Source organism: Lipophrys pholis (assembly GCF_963383615.2).
Source record: "Lipophrys pholis genome assembly, chromosome: 8".
Lineage (NCBI taxonomy): Eukaryota > Metazoa > Chordata > Actinopteri > Blenniiformes > Blenniidae > Lipophrys > Lipophrys pholis.
This window is the reverse complement of record NC_137630.1, coordinates 9,092,849-9,105,131: the sequence shown is the minus strand read 5'-3', so window position 1 is coordinate 9,105,131 and position 12,283 is coordinate 9,092,849. Positions and strand designations below refer to the sequence as shown.

General features: G+C 40.7%; 1 protein-coding gene across 1 annotated transcript in view; it reads right to left on the bottom strand.

Moving 5' to 3' along the window:
* ctnnbl1 (catenin, beta like 1) overlaps window positions 1-12,083 on the bottom strand; it is a 67,570-nt gene extending 55,487 nt beyond the window's left edge. Inside the window, exons 1-5 of the mRNA XM_080470127.1 lie at window positions 11,927-12,083; window positions 9,393-9,632; window positions 7,276-7,382; window positions 6,931-7,070; window positions 5,843-5,940 (exon numbers count right to left, since the gene is read on the bottom strand). Coding sequence (XP_080326253.1) covers window positions 5,843-5,940; window positions 6,931-7,070; window positions 7,276-7,382; window positions 9,393-9,632; window positions 11,927-11,956 — 615 coding nt within the window. The 5' untranslated portion in view covers window positions 11,957-12,083. The remainder of the gene's footprint in view (window positions 1-5,842; window positions 5,941-6,930; window positions 7,071-7,275; window positions 7,383-9,392; window positions 9,633-11,926) is intronic.
* Between the last annotated feature and the right edge of the window lie 200 nt (window positions 12,084-12,283).

Sequence of the window (12,283 nt, the reverse complement as noted above, 5' to 3'; positions counted from 1 at the left end):
CGCACAGAGAGCAACACGCTATAAATGTTAACAATGGTGCAAAAACAGACTTTTGTATGAACAGACAATGAAGCTGAATTGCTATTCCGGGTGACTCAAATATAAAACTACGAAGACCCAGGAGGATGTGGACTGGGAGTCATGACACTCTGAAAGCCGTGGTCGTTGTTGTCTGATGTGCTGAAGAAGTATTTACTATGGCCATGGTGCACATCACAGCGTCAGCATTTCAGAAAAAGTTGTGTTTTCCCCTATTTACACAGAGACGGAGCGTTTTCAAAAAGTTGCATTTTGGTCTGTTTCCATGGAGATGGAGCATTTTTATAAGTTACACCTTAGAAGCCGTTTTCAAAAAAGTTGTGTTTTCAGTGAGTCAGTCCACTCCCACTTCCAAACACCGAAAAAGTAATGAAAGTTTTCCATTTTCTCTTGAAAACGTTAATGTTTTCTCTTGCCACGTTGTTTTTTTTTTTTTTTATTACACAATGATCGAAATGCTATTTTGAAGAAATAAGGTAGCTAACTTTCACTACTGCATGACTGATTATTGGGCTCAACAATTATTACTGCATGTAATCTCGTCCCTGTTGGCGTCTAGTTTTGGCCTGCGGGTCGTATGTTTGACAATCTTGCTTCAACAGACCACTTCTTCAGCCTTGTTAACTTTTTGGGGAACTCAGTCCAATGAAATTTTGGAGAAATGACCTTTTCAGAAAGAAATTCACCGAGAGGAAAAATACAAAGGCTCGACAAAGTAATAGTTCTCATACTTCTGAGTTTTTGCTGAGGAAACTCAGCTCCTGTCAGAGCTTTTTAGAAAACGTCCGAGCGTTATCAGTCAAGTCAAGATTGGAGACTCGTAACCAAACAGAAGTCGCAGGGCGCCGGCAGACTGGATAAAAGTACCATTACAGATGAAAGAAGACAGACAGTCGACATAGATTTATGAGGCACCGGAGACCGCCGTGGATCATTTTGATTTATCTTATCAAGGATGCCACCTGGCCTTCTGGCAGCAAGGACAGAGGAGCTGCAGGCGTTACAGCAAAGAGGAGAGACAAATGGATTCAACCAACCCGAGCTGCCCTCAAACCGTTCGCCTTGGAAGGAGCTGTGAAGCAGTGTGAGCTTTATGGCCGCTCTATTGCACGGTAAATGGACTGAGCTTCTGTAACGCCTTCATCCGGAGGCTGATGCCACGCTGCCTGAGCTACTTTGTCATGTCACAAGCCGACTGACATTTTTCTGTCATGAATCTTTGACGTTTGTCCGGGCATCTCAATGATCCTCGCTGACAGGCTTAAGCCGGCCCCATAGGGACATCGCTACACCTTTTTATACATGACTTCCATTGGAGGTGTTTATTCCGATCTATGACATCAAAAAAGACAATAATGATATAGAATTTTATGGTATTACAATATAAGATTCTCAAGTATATGAATGTCAACACAACAAACAAATGACAATAAACCATGGAACAATCAATAATGTGATCATTTTGGCTTATTTAAATGTAAAAAAAGACAATTGATGTGGCTGCACAATATATCGTGATTTAATCATTGTCGCAATATCAACATGTGTAACATACGTATCACAAATCTGACAGTGCAAGAAAATAGGTTTCCATGCCCTGCATGTCCACAAGTTTAGACAATCAAATGGAGCCCTACGTACTGCCCACTTACTTTGTAGATGCAAGTGTGTCAGTTCAAAGTGTGTAACAAAATAAACCACAAACGAAACGTAGGGGCCATTTAAGGAGCAGCGTTATTAGGAAGAACTAATTCAAGAGCTCAAAAACAGAGAATTCTTTCACTTAAGTGTTTGTATGCATCAGAAATCAGGTCATTAACTCAAGATCATACATCTCATGTGCCGCCGATATCGTGCAGCCCTAGGATGAAGCACACAGATCTGAGGGAGAAGCCTAATCCTGGTCACTACGAGACACAAAATCTCATCTGCATCAAACTCTATTGACTCAAACGGCACTGACAAAAAAGGTAAATCCCCATAATCAGCAGCCAGAGCTCAATGATGCTGGGAGGGAGTGAAGGCTGCTCCATGTGAAAAAAAAAAGAATCCACAGTATTCAAACTGCTCAGAACAGTGCCACTTTGACCCTTGTCCAACACCAAAAACAACTCCAGTGTGCCTGTGTGCATCAAAACTGGGTCATTGACTTAGCAGTCCTTGTCTGCATCATTCACCTGTGAAAATAACAAGCCAGCAGAAATACTGTGCCTCTTTGAGCAATGTTGTGCTGGCAAACCTTGAGTGCTGCCATTTATCAAGAAGTTACTTTGAAAGTATTTAAACCTTGCAGATTCAGATGGATGAATAGACGGACTAATACCAGGGGCCTGACAGTACTTGTTTACAGCACGGTTCAGAATTAGCTGCACAGCTCTCATTCTGATCGAGAATCTTTGGGATGTACTCGACAGTCCCAATCTCACCTTGAAGCTTCCAGGACTTAAAGGATCTTGGCCGTTCAGGCCGTCACAGGAGTCTGGATTACACACACAATTCTTCGTGTAGCGGTTGAAGGAAAACTTTATAGATGTAGGTGTGCTGCAAAGCTGCACAAAACACAATCAACAACCTTAATTTACACAGAACGACAACCATGACGGCAGCCATTGTCTGTTTTCAGAGTTTACCTTTAGGGTGTCGGTTAACTTTACCTACGTGCAGATCCAACAGACAGAGGAACTCGCTTGTTGCAACAGGCATTGGCATTGGCATTGGGAATATGTGGGTATGTGCATTGTACAAATGCAGTTTTCTCTTATGTTTGTCTTACTTTTGGCTGTACTACAAATTCCCCTTTGGGGATAATAAAATCAACCTTGACCTTGCTTCTAACCTTAGAGGAGACTCGGAGAAAAGAGGCAATCCAAACCGGAGCAAAGTCTTGTACATATATTTTGAGGTGGTAAAAGCACTCATGTTAGTTAGTATTATAATTAATATTAAGTAGAAGTACAGATACATGACTTTGGTCAAAGGAAAAATACAATTTCCCCTAGTTTACTTAAGTAAAAGCAAAAAAAAAAAAAGAAGTGTTGGTTCTAAAATTTCTTGAGAATTGATGCTTATTTAAAGTGTCATGTGTCTGGGCCCCATTGACACGACAACGGTGCTCGGAGCCACTGAAAACAACTTTTGGTTGGATGTGGGCACCTCGGAGGGCTTCCATGTCACCTGACTTTCTAGACCTGTTGTGCTAAAGAGGTTGTTTTCTCTGCATCTTCATACTGAACACTGACATGCAGACTGCAAGAGACCAAACGCCGTTTTCCCAGATACATTAGAAGGTCCTGACAGACTCGACCAAAGGAAGTTATGTCAAGACTTTGTGTCTTTGGGTTATACAGGTTTACACAAGGCAATTTCGTTTTGAATCATTTAAACTACGTGAATAACTTAAAAGTTCATATTCACAACTCAACACACTGAACCCCGAAGCAAAGGATTTTCAACTCAAAACAGTGTTTACCTCTTACTTGATGATCCAACAGGGTTCCAGGTAGCTTCGTCAAAAACAACGCAGTGAAAGTCACACTGTCAGAAAATGTATGAAATGTTTGTAATGACGGAGTCAACAACAACAACCTCAAGAAAACCTTGGACATCCCATTAACGTCGTCCCCACAGCAGTGAGAAACAAGCCAACGCACTCTTTGACGATGTGTCACAGTGACAGCCGTGACGACGCACAGGCGTACAGTTATTTCTCCCTTTATGGGCATCCACGCACCTTATTGTAGTTTGACCTTTGTCTGCATCGCGCTAAATGTCGGAAAGCATAATGGGATATCAAGAGTCTTGATGCTCCATTATGTATGAATCCCCCTGCTTCACTGGCGACGTGACAGGCTCAATGACATAAAAGAAAGAGGACGAGGGGGCTGAAAAAAACAAACAGACGGGGGAGAGACGGAGAGAGACTTCGGAGTGACGGCACCACACACAGCTGGAGGGTGACAAAGAAAACTACAAAAGGACAAGGCCTGGCGGAGATTTCATCATTATGCAGACGACACTCCACATTGAAATGTGTGTGTCACTTATGGCAAAGTTGCTGCCAATTTGAACGTTCGATTGTTTTCTGAGCCCTTTCATTTCTTATCGTGTCACTGCTGAAAGGATTGAGCATGGTTTTCATAACCAGAACTCCTAGACTATTCATTACACACAGAAAATCACAAGAAAAATACTAACAGACGGCAAAGCTATAGAGGTTTCTCCTTATATAGTGGACCTATATCCACAGAACTGACCTCACACAGACATGAAGCACCTGCGTGTCACACCGTTTCTAACATGAGATCCTCAATACTGTCAAAAACACAACGAAACATAGAAGAACTGTCAAGTTATCTTGGGGGGAAAAAAAAGAAAAATGCTGTAAATTAACTTTTTAACAATTCTACATTCATAATATCTGAATAAGCCCAGCTGTCTTCATGATAAGAGGACAATCAGGTTCAATTGAGGACTTTATGATATTCGATGAACATGTGAGAAGCAATTATATTGTTGAGTATTGCAATAAGTGTATGATTTGTGCTAAATAAAAACGCTTTAGGAAAGTGCCAATAATGATACCAGTATCGGTTACCGGGTCTGATACTGCTGTAATACATGTTCTGCCGATCTACCAAGAGGAGGAAAAAGCTCGTACGTACAACACCAGCAACTGAATTCACCACCGACATTTGGACCGGCAGAGTTAGTCCGATATCGCTCACTACTTTAACTGCTCAGCACGTAACTCTGTGCCCTGCTACATACTACATGCTAAAGAGTTTCAGGGCTCACACATTAGCGATGCTACATGCTAAACATGATTATAGTATGAGGTTTTATAGTTTGTATTTTATCGTGAGCTCTCGTATCGGCAAGGAGCTAAAAGGTTGGTACTCCTACTTGACCATTGGTCCCCATAAATACTGTTAATGTGTTTGTGCTTGGAGATTTGTTATCCAGCTGCTGTGACGTGTTCATGGTTCTTGTCCTTCCCATTGGTGGTGTTTAATTGATTGTTGTCATTTGTCTTTAATTTTTTTTGCTTCTGATTTCTGCAATGAGGCCACCAGGTATGAAATCATTGAACCTGTAAAATTAAGTAGTTATTTAATCAGCTATGCACATAATTCTTGGAATTAAACACATGAGTGCATGAAATTATAATTTATTAGATATTATATATTTATCTTTAGAATTCTATTGCGGACTCCCAACTTAAATTTATTCAACACGTGTATCCCTACTATCTTCTGTTTCTTTTGTTCTTTTGGTATTGTTTTGTTTATCCTATGTTTTGTTTTTGTTGTATATAATGTAAAAATGTTCAACATAAAGAGTTACAAAAAAAAGGAAATTATAATTTATCGCAGTTCAGTCAGCCTGCCGCAGTATGAACATTGTGCATGATATCGCAATAACGCTTAATTTGTGATATCTTGTGCAGCCCTGGTTAAAGAAAAACAAAAAAACAACTAAATAACCTCAATCATCCATCAATTATCAAGGTGGGGAAAATCACATATTGCATCAATGACGATATATCAAATGTCAACAGAAATGGGTCTGAAAAGACATTTAGCTGGCAGACAAACAGCAGCCGTCTGATGAAAAAACCCTTCAGAAATTAGAAATGTCTGCAGGTACGTGAGAGCCGAGCCAAAAGCAGCTTTTGATTCATTAATAAAGACCAAGCGATCGATTCGGCTCTGCCCGGCTGGAAAGCCAGAGCCTCCCAAAATCTTAAAGTATTGACTCCAGAAAGTGCAGCTTCATCAATATCGTCAAGGACTTTCAAACTCACCAGAGCGTCTATGAGCACCTCTGCTCCCTCTTCGCTCTCGTGGAGAGTGTCGATATCCGTCAGCTCCTGCAGCAGGTCCACCACGGCGATGGCAACATGTGCTTCAGGCTCAGGACAACAAGCAAAGCTTTGATTCAGCACTGTACTCCAGTTACTTTATCACAAACAAAGCATCCACATTGACCTCGGCTTTTTTTTTTTTTTTTATGCACAATTCAAGCAAACCGTTCATCATTTCTTTCCCATCCTGAATCCTGAAGTCAAATATGTCACCGAGTTGTTTGTTTTGTCATTTGCTTGAAAACAGAAAATGCCAATGAGGCTGGTGTCAAATTACACGCCCTCTTTCTGGATGTTGGGACGCTCAGAACAAAGAAATGAGACTTCTTAAGAGCTATTTTTTTTTAAATTAGGTATGTATAAGGATAAAAGAGCTTTAACATGGTAAAGGTAACTTACTTTGTTTTGAAATGGAAATTCTCAAAAGTTAAGTTAGAATAATAAAGAATGGCGTCAATTTGCACGTTACTAAATTGCACTACCATATTGTAAACAGGTTTACGTTAGTGGTTATTGTCTTTACAATTTAATTGAAGGACACGGAAAAATAATGAATTCCATACAAATCTTGCAATGCTGTAACATCTCAGAATGTCCAAAGCTAACGTTAAGCTACTAACTCTATTTTTTAGGAGTTTCAAAAACTTTTTCAAAACTGCTGAGCGATTTTGTTTTAGTAAATTTGTTGATGAAAACTTCCATCCAGGGTTTTGGTGCACTTCTGCGTGGGATCAGGATTTCAAAAACTGGAATTACGGCCTCACAAATGTATGAATCTATGAAGTTAAACGAAATCAGGGGGCGACACAAATAATTTTAGTTCAGGTGCCACAAACCTAAAGGACAAAAATGCCAACTTTCCATAATTAGACATCCTTTTATCCTCTTTGACTCTGAGCTCGAGTCAAACATTTAAGAAGGTGATGTACAATCAAGAGCTTAAATTGACATGATCTCTACCGCAAAAGGCAAAAGTGTGAGATAACGGCGTTCCAAAGCAACAGATGGATGAGTAAGTGAAAGGATATCGGTGTTTTCGTGACTGAGGAGGCCCAGCAGCGAGTGGACGGCGTTCAGCTCCACCAGCAGGTGGTAGAGGTCCGGCATGGTGGCGATCACATGCATTTCCTGGATGATGTCGTTCAGATCCAGCTCCGACTCCATGAACCTGGACACACCAAGATGCGAGCCGCCCGTTTGGTTCAGGTCCGACTCAGAACCGTTGAATGTGAGACACTTCAAATGTGTGATGGGGAGTCACGTGACGGGGCGCTCCATTTAGTTTAACAGAACCAGAAGTTTGTAACTCTCCGTATTATATAACAACTGAGCAAAAGGGAAAAAAGACTGTGTGCTGTCGGTAATGGGCTTACTTCTCTGGATTATCCGGAAACTTTATCCTCAGTTCCTGGTTTTTGTACGACCTTTTCTCAAAGGTCAGGATCATTTTCTTCACTGAGCTCTCATCCACCGGCTCTGCCTGTTTGATTAGTACAAAAGAAGAGGAGAATGGCAGAGAAAAATGGGTTTCACAGAAGCAACCGCTGCAATAATAACAGAGATGCGTCAGGGTCACCTTAATTATGGCCACACGTTTTCTACAATGACTGAGTGGCTCTCACACAGGAGAGAATGCGTTTGACCTCTTTAAAAACCTGCCGGTAATGACAGCTTAGGACAATACAGCTGCCTGACGGCACACGCCTCTGCAGCTCTTGACACAACCAGGCGGTGAAAAAGGCTGCAGTCGTATCAGATTTGCAGCTTTCACACAGAAACTTTCACGCTGCAGATGTTTTTCGCTCGTTCTGCCTCAACAGCTGTCGCCTTCTCCCTCCGGGTCGTGTTGTGTCTGGACTCTGGAGCGAGTCGCACCAAGTAAACACAGTTTGCGGTGACACCCTCCGCAGGGAGCGCTTGTCTTGTATCATTACGGCGAACGAGACCACTCCGTTAGTTCATGTTTTTGAGACGACGAGCGATTCTAGTTTTGATTGTAGGGAGAGAAAGTGACAGAGTTTTCTCTCTGCACCAGGGGTGTCGAACGTGGGGCCTGGGACCCGCAAGAGCCTCCAATCTGGCAAAACCCAAAAAATTTCAACGATTTTATTTTTTTTACACATTTCTCAAGAGCAGTACAACACAACACTGACACCCGAGCTGAGATATCGGTGATGCTGCCATGAAAGTTAGCAAGCGAGCATTAGCCTCAAAGCCATGCTGTCAGGTTGAGTTTGTAAAAAAAAAAAAATAATCAAAAAATGCATCGCAACAGCCATAGTTTTAGGAACATTTCACTGTGTTTTGTACCAGAAGGTTTCATTAAAAAATTGGCTTTATCTTGAAATGGTTTTCCTTTTCCAGAGTAATTGATTGATTTTGTGAAACAATAAACATTTGCAGCACATATACAAACAAAGAAAAACTTTAGAGTTTGAATTTATAGGCTATTGTGGCACTATTTTACCAGTCTGGCCCACTCAAGGTGTAATGTAATGTATGTGACCCCTGAACTAAAGTTTAACACCACTGACCTCGGGCAAAAGAAATTGATTCAATCGACTTATCGAATTTGTAGCTAAAAAAAGATTGTTATTTTGCAAATTTGAGTTTTTTTCTCCCCAGTTTTTGGGTATTTTTAACATACTGTTCTATCTTTCCTTGAGGGTTTCTGTTGCACTTTTGCTTAAACCTGAGTTAAAGCTTGAATTTGTTGATGACTGAGCCTCATTTACTTTTTATTTTGGGATTGTTTATATGCATTTTAGCTCAGAGGACAACCACAGCAATAAAGTTGCACTTTTCACAATATATCTGATGTCTGCAATCATTTTTAAGTGCATTGAGAAAAACTTGTGACTTATGCTCACTACACACCAAGCGCTTTTAACAATGGGATAAGTTCACAGCTCGCTACAACTACTCGGTGAAAACACGCGCTGAATCGCAGCGTACGATGTACGTGAGTCCACGTGATTGCGCAAGAATAAAATGCCATCCATTCACAAAATAGAAATTAGAGAAACATGAACAGAGCTCTTGCAACATTTATGTGTTTGGAGAGAAATTCCCAAAAGGTTTTGTTTACATCCCACATGCTGTTTTGGTTGCGCTTTGCCATTGTAGCTGCAAAGCATCTATTTGGGTGTAGCGCTGCTCAGTACGTCCTTTCACTAATCGCCACTGTCGGCAGGTTGTCTTTCGTCGCAAGGCAATGACAACGGCCGTCCTTGAACCGGTCTCACGGTGCAACGTAGGATCACCGATTTAGTCCAAAGATATGGTCATGATTCTCTCATGATTGTTATATTTTGTCTGTATATTTTTATTTTTTTTTTTTGATGAACTGATGCAGAAAACAATAACAGGTTCCCAAACTCATGTTCCCACTTCACTACATGGACCATTTCAAACAGCACGACACACTGTCGCGCTGTAAACAAGGCCATACATTCCAAAGATTCACTGAGACCACCAAGTCTTCACCCACCTCTGGTTCGTCTTCATCCTGGTCCATCAGCTTGTCCAGGATCTTCTTCCTGTCTCCCGTCCCCTCGTCAATCTCACTACCTTCCATCCCCTCTGCTGCCGCCACCGCCGCCGCCACTTCCCGGTACCTGGCCTGCTCCCGGGCACTCAGCCCTTTCTGCTGCTTCCCTCCTCGGGAGTCCTCGTCTCCTCCGGCTGCTCCTCCATCCTCCACCCTGGGACGCTTTGCGCCTCTGTCAGGCTGCAGCAGGAGAAGAGAAGAGATGTTAACTCCAACAAGGACTTTATAGAAGCAACAGCAGCTAATAAATGAAGAAGAAGAATACTAAATAAGATGTCATAAAAATGTTTATGGTCACTGGATGCTACGAGAGTAAATTTTTTTTAAGACATGGGAATTGATATGAGGAGTTTTTTAGTTTCTGTTCCTCTACTGGGAGGATAAACAACATTTTATAGGTGTTCAGATGGATAAGATGAGTTTGATCAATCGGTTCTCTTCTATAGCACTTTTTCACTGCTTGAGCGGTCCCCAAAGTGCTTTACCACTAATCACGTTCACCCATTCACACCCATTCACACACATTCACATACAAAATGCTCAATACATTGATTGGGAGCAATTTAAGGTTCAGTGTCTTGCTCAAGGACACTTCGACACATTGAGATCCCGAAAACTTCCAATTGAGAGACGACCTTATTCTGTTTTATTAGATTAGATTTGACTTAATCTGTTGATATCTTCACTTATTATTCTATTTATTCTGTGTGTAGCATCACTGTGAAGAATTCTCGTCTAGGATTAATAAAATGTTTCCATTCTATACATAGAAACATACACACACTACAATACACCAGGTGTATGATTTCACATAAGAGAATATACTGCAAGGCTCTCGTTGTAATTTTTTTATCTGACTTTTAGAATTTAATGATGTAAGAAAATTTTCATTTCATTCTCTCTCAACCAATAACAGTTCAATGTTTTATTTTATTGAACAAAAGGAAACCTGCTGCCTTTAACAAGGGGAGAAATCAAACAGCTTCTCCTTCGGCCTCAATAGGTAAACAAATCAGGACTTTTCTTGAAACAATTTTAACTGCTTCTTTGGTTCATATGCGTAAGTTCAATTATGGTAAGTAAAAGACTGCAGCTTTGAGGAGGATGTGGAGGAGAAAAAGCTCCAAAAAGGTTTATTCTTATCATTTAATAAATGTATTTGCCATCAACACAGCATCGGGTTCTTTTCTGCACTCTCACACCCAAATGCTATTTTAAAACATTTTGGACAATTAAACACAGTTCATCCGTGTTTGTCATCTAATTCACATCTTTTCTTTTTTTTTCAGTTTTTAATTATCTTTGCAACTTCTGCTGTTTGCACCGTTTTTTCTTACAAGAGCTGCTATTTTTTTTTAATTTCGTTGTGCTTCAGAGAACAATGACAATAAAAGGAATTCCGAATCTGATTGTGAATTCTGATTCTTTCTATCTCTCCATATAAAACCAGACTGATTTCATTATGTGAATGTCAGGGCTGTAGACGGGGGCCACGCCATCACTTCCAGGTTCTTGTTCTTCTTTAAGCTGAAGGCAGTTCTTTATAAACACTTCCTGTATGTTTGCAGTAAATGTAGAGCCAATCAGATGCCTTCCTCGTGGTATTATAAGATGGATAAAAAGCATCATATACCTGTTTTTTCCTCCCGCCCACCACTGTCACTATTGTTACAAGTTATTTACTGATCATGTGTATAAAGTTGTGTCTTGTCAGTCACAGTGAAATACACCAACACCAAAACCTTAATCAGGTGCATACATTACACAGTATCTTCCTTTTATTATACCCCAAACACCCTACAGAGGATCAGACCACTGAAGGCAAAACATTCAGCATGGAACTCAACCTATCCTCCAAAGTGTAATTTAATATTGTGGGGAAACCTCACCACAGTCAGGAAGCCAGTGAGTGTCTGTGTGCTGTCACAGCTTTGATATCAGTAGTGTGAACGATTCTAAAACGGTGGAACAAAGTCTGTTTATGTGCAGAATTTCAGACTATAAACCCAGCCGATAGATGAGATGCAGCTAATAACATTCTAATGATCAGGTTTAATGTGGATCATCAGGATGGAGGGAGTTTATATAGTCCGTTAACCCAATAAGTGATTAAAATGGCTTTTGTTTTTTTAAAAATCGATGTTGTTAATATACTTTGAACTGCGATATCTGCAATTAAAGTAAGTTAGTAAGTGGACGGGCTTCCCTGCTCTTCTCTCTGAAGCCTACACAGCTAACGTGCTAACAGCTAACGGCGATCACTGAGCAGAATTAAAGTGTAAAAAGAGGCGAAACACCGGGCTGACTTATTCAGGTTTAACACACTATCCTAAAGAAAAGTGTAAATACTGCGGCTGAACTTTATTCACCCTCAAACATCACTGTTAGCAGCTCTGTTGCATTCATCCCAATGAATGAGTGCGTTTAAAGCCAGCAAAGCTCAGCAACATTTAAAAGAAAAGTGCAGCTCTGACCTGATAGTTGAGAAGCTCCCCGACGTCCATGTGTGCAGGTGAGTGATGTCTGTGGCTTGGTTTAGAGGTAAGAACAGAAAGAGCTGCAGGTTTGTGGTGTTCGCTGCTCAGCTAACAACAAGCTTCCCGCATATACACATGTCTGCCGTAAAGCGGTTTAGCTCATCGGACTGTCGTAAACACGGCTGCTGTCTGTGGAGCGTGTGAATAAAGCATAATTAAAATAAAGTCGAAAGAGGGAATAAGAATAATCAAACAACAAATACTCCGTACGAATTCATTAGTAAAAATATTTATAGAATAGAATAGAATAGAATAGAATAGAATAGAATAGAATAGAATAGAATAGAATAGAAT